The 8,692-nt window shown below is 34.0% G+C and overlaps 1 protein-coding gene across 1 annotated transcript; it reads right to left on the bottom strand.

Annotated features, from left to right (window-relative positions):
* Nucleotides 1–340: 340 nt before the first annotated feature.
* Nucleotides 341–7,271, bottom strand: LOC107203498 (transmembrane emp24 domain-containing protein 11-like). Its single transcript, XM_015625702.2, has 5 exons — nt 7,029–7,271; nt 6,065–6,165; nt 5,217–5,342; nt 2,993–3,139; nt 341–2,126 (listed from the first exon to the last, which is right to left on the bottom strand). Exons 1-5 carry the CDS (start codon nt 7,156–7,158, stop codon nt 1,977–1,979), a joined length of 654 nt encoding a protein of 217 aa, XP_015481188.1. The 5' UTR covers nt 7,159–7,271; the 3' UTR covers nt 341–1,976.
* Nucleotides 7,272–8,692: the final 1,421 nt, after the last annotated feature.

The following is an 8,692-nucleotide window of genomic DNA, read 5'->3' as shown; positions in this document are numbered from 1 at the left end:
ATAAAAATCTTGAAGAAGACTGAAAACATTTCATAAAAGCAAAGATGATGATGATGAGATGATGATGATGATGATTAATAATAGTAGTACCAGTAGTAGTAAAGAATTAAGGAATTACAAGTTATATTCAAGGCTCCCAAGTCTCAGTGCTGAATCTATACTCTTTGAGTATAGACCTAATTAATATGGTGGAACATGATCATCTCTTTTATAAATCCTGAAATGTTGCTTGTCCTGGATTACCAGCTGGAGTGTATTGTAAGTGAAATGAGTTATGTTTGACATTGGAATGTGATAAGGAGCCCTACACTACATATCAGCTAAAGTCTGAACCACAATCTTGTCACAATACTTTATTACTTTATTCTTGGACTTCATATACCATATGGTTTTAACACATATTTCCTACTTATCCACCACCAAAGATGTTATTACAAGACATGTTGTGAGTGAGTGCTCTATAAAAGTTAATTTAATAACACTTACTTACTGGTCATTCTAAGCGGCACCTCCAAAGTATCCGAATTTTTAAAAATAGGACACAATGTAGCGAGTAGCTTTATAAGATTTTATTTGGATTGATTTGTTCCCTGGAACCTTGCTTTTAGTCTCTACTTTGTATCAATTTTATTGATTCTCACATACTACCCGCTGTATTTTAATTCCCAAGCTGGATATGTAAGTAGACTTACAGGGAATGTAATTTCCTTTCATAAGAAAACAACAGGTGGGAAGATGGAAAAAAGAAAGAAAGGAAAGCAGTGCCTTTAGAACAATAATTGGTCTGCAGATATTTCACCTTTCACTACCTTTTAAACTAGAAAAGAGTCTGAAAAAATGGGTAGGAAAACAAACCACAATACTCCGCTATCACAGTGCTCTAGAAACTTTGACTTCCATGTTTTGGTATGTAATCGTCTCCAACTCCTTCCTATTACTACTACGGCTTTGTCAAGCTAATTATCTCAATTTTTAACCACAGCCTTTGACTTGTCACTGTACGATACTGCAGATACACTGCTATTTGTACATATACTAGTTAAATTAGGGCATAAAGATATATGCAACCAAGCTGCAATAAGTGAAATGGAAAATTAAGTCAAAAACTGGTAATTTCTGTAGGCAGTTATAGTCAAGTTGCTAAATAATTAAAATTATAAAAATTCTCAACACAGAAACATTTAGTTGCAGGAATTAATTAAAATAAAATTGTCATTGTTTACCAAGAAACCTATAATTTGGGTTACTTTGGCATACTTCATAAAGACTATAATTTACATAAACAACTGTGGGAGGAATCTGATCGTCATCAATTCTATAGCCTAATGTTTAGGGCTTTTCTGAAAGTAAAAAATAAGTATAATTCCAAATTGCTTTTCTGGTTCTCTCTCCATGGTAATTGCTGCCACCAATGATCAGTTCAAACTCTGAATATTTTACATGAAAGCATTCACAATTATATTTAGGTGTTATGCATATAGAGATTGAGTTCAAGACACTCTCACCCAATTAAACACTGCAGGGGATGTAATTATTTCTCTGTTTACTATCTGAATTCTAGTCAGTCTGAAGTGCTGAACTGTTCATGGTGCCAAATAAGATTACTCAGCAAGTAGAATAATTTAAAATCTTACGAAAATTTATCTTAGATTTCTATTTTAGATTTAACCTAAATTAAATGTTCTTCATTAAATATTGAACTTAAATGCTGTCTTTGTCACTGATTCCTTCTAAATTTAGCTTTACATCCATAGAGGGGGAAAAAAATATGATAAAACATGGGATTCAAGGAGTAAAATGTAAAGGGATGCCAGAGGTGTACCCTAGCTGGAAAAACGAGAATTAGAATCAGAGCAGAAGATGAGAGAAGGTTGAGAGTTCTATACAAGCAATTTTCTCATAGGTGCAGGGTTTCTTTAGATGTTCAGTGTTACATGGTGTGCAATTTTTGAATCTGTGCATTGACTTTATAGAACTTAAACAAGCTTCTTAGATATAAAGAAATCTCTTAGAGATTTCATTTGCCAGACTCCAACGGAGATGAGGATTAGTGTTTGTACTATAGCCCACCACAAAATATTGCTGTTGGTTTCTTCACTTGTTTTCCGAAATTTTTCTTCACGCTCCTAGAGAATAAAGGAAAAGCATAATTATTACCTTTTGGCATCTGTATGTTTCATGGTAACTAGAAAAGCATCCCCCTTCTACATAGTGGTGAACAAAAACATTTTTCCATGTGGGCAAAAATGAAGGTTTGTACTTATCTGTATGGTAGATATCTTCACAAATCAAAACTGAGCAGCAGGCATGCTGCATCCTGAAGCAGGAAGGCAAACAGAGCTTCCCTTGTTCACAGAAGATGTAGTGTGCTAAACATGTTCCATTAGTACAGATGTTAACCTGTTTAGGTTTACAGTCACTTCCATTTTGCTGTCAAGAGCCCTTTTGCAGCCAGATTTCTGGTTTTGGGTAATTAATTGATATATTTCAAGCACAGTCTATCTGTATGCATATAGAAAAGTGACTGGGTGTTACTTGTTTGAAGAAGGGCAGCTTTATGTCTGTCTTAATGGGGATATATAAATATACACTCAGTCATTTCCTTCCCCACTCAATAAAGTTTGTGCATGCAGGGCAGCGTGGAAACAGCAGCTGGCAGCATCACCCACAATGGTACCTGCCACCTGCTCAGCTGCTGTGGCTGAGTCTGACCAAGGAAACTCTACGAGGAAAATCCTGCTTTAAAACACCACCTGCTGCTATAAAATAACACCTGTTGCTACAAGCATGAGTCCACAATGATTAATTAGTTTCATGTAACCGCTTAAAAGTGTTTTGCAAGGTAATGGAGGCTATTTTGGTTAAATAGCTATATATTTTTATAAGTTAGTTAAAAATACTGCTGCAATTGGATAATAAACCTCATAATACTTTATAAATTAATAAGCCTATGTACAATATTTTTAAGATTTCCATTAGGGCACATACATACTCTTTCATAGTCTTGTTCTCTGGTTACGTGATGAATTTGCTCAATTAGATGCTCTAGTCTGACATTAACTTCATTCACTTTGTCTTTGGCTTGAATAGCAGATTCATCCAAAAAATGTTCCCCAACTCTGATATCCAAGTGGATACGCTGCAAACAGAAAAAAATGTCCTCATTACTGTACCTTCTGCTTTTTCAAATTTCCTTAGAATAAAAATGAAACAAAAAAATGATAATTTCCCCTTCAGATCATTGCAGGAAAATAGTTTTAATTACTTATAAAATCCCTCCTAAAATTAGAATCAGGTGGAAAATTTGAAGGATTTCTTAATTTTATTTTTAAATTAGTTACACAAATTTACAATCTTCACTAATGTTAGGGCATTATTTTATGCTAGTATTGATTCAACCACTATTAAAATGTTGCCCTTGTCCAAAATAATTTTAAAAAAAAAAAGGACTGCTCATTATATTTCACATTTCATCCTTATATTGCATATTTAATAGTACTGCGGGAGGTTTATTACAAATACAGTTTTAGGTTCCCTCACATAACTGTTTTCTTCACGTTATTTATCCAGGTTGGAAAATGTCCCAATATTCTCTAGGCTGTTGTATGATCTATAGCAAGAATGCCTCAATCCAGCCAAGCAACAGAACCATAGAAAGAAGAGAAAAGAATGGAACTTGCAATTTTATGCAACTTATTTTGGCATGAATGAAAAATTCTTCTAAAACTAGTAAGAGAAACTTCTCCTGGAAGCCAATTAGTACCTAAGGGAAAATTAAAAGGCTTTAGCCAAACAAATAATTTTCAAAACCCTAGAAATTAATATTACCATAATAGAAATTAGATCTGCTCAGAGATCAGCCACAAATGAAAAGCATTCTCAGCTGTCTAGAAGTCACCTAACTGTATAGGTAGAAATCCATCTCACAACCTTGTGGTCCATTAATTTCTTTATTTTTGTTTGAAGGAGCCAGATAACCATCTGGTTCTTATGAAGAATAGTTAAAGATTTACCTTCACTAAAGAACGTTTTTCCTTTGGTGATCTTTATTCCTCCAGATATAATTAAAAAGGACAATATTTTCCTTTTTTGATTTCTGTGTTCTCAAACAACATTATTAAATATTTGTGATATTAAGGTTCTTCCCTGCATCTCTTGGCTTTTTTCATAAAGGATGGTCAGAACTCTAGATGGTACATGTATCTTGTAAAATAATGTTAATACACCCCATCTATAGCAGATAAAAATCACCTGCACTTCCTCAGAATCACATTCATGGTGCATAGTTAACTGTGACCAACCAAAGCTTAATCCCCTTACTCTTTCTAGTTGATAAGCTCCAGAATTATTTTTTTTTTATGATTAGACCTAATTGTTTTTGTAATGTATATGACTCGATTTCCATTAATTTCTGTCAATCGGCCCGTGAGAACACTTTGTTATTCCAGTGTAATAATCCTACTCCAGTGGTTATTTCTGTGTTATCTACATGTTTGCAAAGTGCACAGCTAGGATGAGATTTAGCCTACCTTAACACATTTAGAAGATATTTATATTTAGCTAGCTATTTAACTATTTTGTTGTGAGCTGAGGAGAAAAAAAAACAGCCCAAACCACTCTAGAGAGTTATTATCTGTTGGTTTTGGGAAGCAGCAAATAGATAAAATTTCAAAGCAGCATTTATAATTTATTTTTTGCTGCAATCCATAGAGCCATGATATCACCTCTGATGACTTTTCCCCCCACCAAATCTGCATTAAAACCAACTTTGCTGGTAGTAGACAATAACTAGTATGCTGACATATTCTTCATTTGAATATAATTTTAAAACCTAAAATGGTAATATTCATTAGGAATCCAATCTAAGTGAGTGAATATATGGAATATCTTTATGATGAGTGATTGTGTTAGTCAATCTTAAATATGTCTTTTTGATCCAAATTAGTTGTTCTTATTGATCAGAGCCTTTCACATCCAAAGCACAATAGAAACATTAAATCTCTCTACCCTTAATCTTGCTACTTGAATGCTGACTTCTTAAATATGAGAACAGTCATTTTATCTCTTCATCTGCATAATTCTGTGTTTGCTTTCTTTAATCACTGAAAGTGTTGAATTATCTGCTAGAAGTTAGACCAACTTCTAATCCTGTTTGAAATCTCTGCTGCTAGTAAATGATTTATCCTGGTACAAGAATATTTAGGAAATACACCTACCAGTTTACTTCCTGCAGTCACTGCAAATCTTGTGGAGTTAGACTGGAAACAGATGATATGCTCCCCAGAGAAGTAGGATGTAAAAGAAAAGGTCCCTTGTGGCCCATACAGTTTTGACAACAGTACCTGCAATTTAGATTTATACATTTGGTTTGTAGTTTGTTGCTACCAATAAAAAAATCAAAAAACAGTACAGTGAATTGGATTTAAAAAGGAATCAGTTAAGCTGATATCATTAACTTTATCCAAATTTCAGAACACATTTAGAGAAAACGAAACAATTTTAGCTCAAAGTGAACATTAAAATGCCACATAATTTTGCAATATACAAAAGCTAATGCTCTCTAAAACATTCAAAGTTTGAAAACTGAGACCTTGCCTAGACAGGAAAATAAATTGTCCATTGCTGGAAAAGCTCAGGACCTCATGGCAGCTCAGGCAGCTGCTCTGTGTGAGGGCTATGAGCAGTCCCTTGGTGACCTTGACTTTGGGTTTTGTTCATCATCAGCACTCCTTTCTGCTGCTCAAGTACATTCTGTACCATTTTATTTCATTAGTGAATTTTGGGGGGTTTATTTTTAATTAGACGTGTTTTGTCAGTTGTCATTTATTCTTCTTATTGACACTACTTCCCCAATCTGGTGGTAATGCAAAAATTGTCCATACACATAATTATCAAATATCATCATTTCTTTCTACTTTTATCTTTCAGCATCAAAATGCTGAACTAGCTGGTAGATTAGATTTACTTCTTCCCCAGAAGTGTCCTTCATTTTTAGATAGTGCTGCCTGCAAGTGCCAGAAGTCAAGCCATAAATCCTAAAGAAACACTCATAAGGCATTTTTACCTCACCAGTAGGACTTGTGACAGTCACAAACATTCCCAAACCAGGAGCAGATTCAAGAAAGTCGTGTTTATGTATATCCCAGCGTTGTACTTTGTAATTCCCTGAATAAAAAGCATAGATAAATCTGTTAAATAAAACATAGTTTAACGTTAAGTATCTTCATCACTTTTTCAGGAAAAATACAAATATATATGTGTTTCATGTGTTTATGATTAATATTGCTCAGGGGCACTTCATAACACAGTGTAATGCAATAAATTTTTACTACACTAGAAAATGTTCTAAAGTACTATAAAAAAGGGTTAATTAACAAGAAAAACTTTCTGATTACTCCTAATTCTCTGGGAAGATTAGCCTCTAGAAGGCACACTGAGACCTCCAAAAGCATAATGTGCTGTACTCCAATTACATTTTATGGATTGTCTTTCACTTTTCATATTATTTTTAAAAAAAAAAAATCATTTGTATTATTTTTTTACAGTCCCCTTGAAATTTTACATTTATAGTCTTGTAGATTAATTTAATGTGCTTCTGATATCAGAGGTGAAATGAAACTTTAGTACATCGTGAATTGTCTTTTTTAAGACCAGCATTTATCAAAAAAAGTAACTCTCCCATTCATATGGGGAAAACTGTGTTACAGAAATTCTGATATGAATGGTACATCAGTCAGAACGTGCAGAAGCACGCATGGAAGCAACAGTTCTACAGCTGTAGAATTAAAAAAGAAATATTTTTCCCTGTTTAGTCAGTAAAGCACTCTGAAAACCTGCATTTCTTTGTGTGATGGATACACACAATATTTGAGGACGTTAAGCCTAATCCCTGCTGCAGAGAGTTATTTTCAGAGTGCCCTTTTCTGTTTTTTTACCATATTCATCAATCACAGAAATTGCTGTTACATTTCCAGTTATCTTTGTTATTGCATGGGTTAGATCATCACAAAACATTGACAGGTACCTACCAACTACCAAGGTGTCACTGGGAATATCTTCAATTATGCATTTCTCTTCTCTTTCTCCAATGTGAAAATACAAAGCGAGTGAAAAAGAAATCCAAAAGTTCATAAGAAATCCTATTAATTTGCTTTTCATGTTTTTTATATATCCCTGCTGTACTGCTTTTGAAGATAAATAGCTACATACAAATGCCTGTAGTCCTGTGGTTGCTCCTTGTTTGCTGCTTATCAGAGTATTTTTGAGAGAGAAAAAAAACTGTGAGAAAAGGCAGCTGGTGGTTACACATTTATAAATAACTACAGCATGTTCTGGAGAATGAGATAACGTGGAAAAGACACCTTTTAAAATCTTTCTTCTTTCCCAGCATCTAGATTAAAATTTATTTTATACTCTTAGAAGAGCATGAAATTGAAAGGGCCTCTCAGGTGCTCGAGATTAGTTCCCTAGATTATGTATGCAACTACATTGGCTACCTTTTTCCATAAACTGTTCAATTTTCAACTTAATTGAAATTATTATTTCCCATTTATTCTAGGTGATTATTCCAAAGCTTCACTCCTCTTTTATTAAGCAAACTTTTAATTGCCATCCTAAATCATTGTACAAATGTAGGCATCTGTATAAAACCCATAAAAGAACTATACATAAAAGAACTATAAAGTCAAAAAGAACTTGAATAATCAAATAATCTGTTAAATTATCAAATAGCATTAGTGAATATGATATTGCAAGGAAAAATAACAACATTAACACTTTCAGAATAAGATTTTTTTTATATAGGAATGACTATTTTTTAGATACTTCCTAATACATTCTCTGAAGAAAGTAATAGTGTAAATCAAACAGTGATTGAGGTTCTTTTTTTCTTCTTTGTACTCATATTGACCAATGTGTATGTCTGATGACAAACTCATTTATCACTCAAATGTTCCTTGTCCTGTAAATAGAGATCACTCTGAAATGGTCATTTTCCAGCAGGGAGGACCCACCTGTGGCATCATTTCCAGTCAGGAGGACCCATCTTTCCTCATAAAATTTATGTTATCCCAATTGCACAAGAACATGTATTTTCTTGAAACAAGGAAGAAGGGTGGACAGCCCTTCATCTTCAATATCTGTTACCTAAATAAAAATTTTGGGATGGTAAGTCCTACTGGATTACTTCATGTCTGCAAAAGTAGGACTGATTTGTGGTTATTGCCCTTCACTGCACCTGCCATCTATGAAGCTGTCTCAATAAAGGAGTGTATGTGTAACACTGCCACACTGGACCATCCTGGGTTCAGTCCATTTCACAGCATGAAATATCTTCATGGAAGCTGCAGCACAAGTATTAGTTCACCTCCAAAATCACCCATCAGCATCCCCATATTGAGAGGCTGTCATACAAGGAGAACTGATTCCTTACACATTATTTCTTTGACTCCATACAGTTAATTATAAAGGGATAAAAATTGTATCTCATGGCTATCAAATCTTTATAATGTCAGGGGGGATGTTAGGACTCCGTTACTACTTTAGCATTTACCCATTAGAAATAATTTTAGATTATACAGGATCTTGTCATATCATTGGACTTTTGCCCCTCTGACACAGGATATGTTGACTGTCGTGCACCTGCATAAATTCTCATGCCATACTCATACCTGCAGGAAATATAGGTATGTCT

The sequence above is a fragment of the Parus major genome, chromosome 4, assembly GCF_001522545.3.
Source record: "Parus major isolate Abel chromosome 4, Parus_major1.1, whole genome shotgun sequence".
NCBI classification, from domain to species: Eukaryota; Metazoa; Chordata; class Aves; order Passeriformes; family Paridae; genus Parus; species Parus major.
This window is presented reverse-complemented; position numbering and strand designations above follow the sequence as displayed.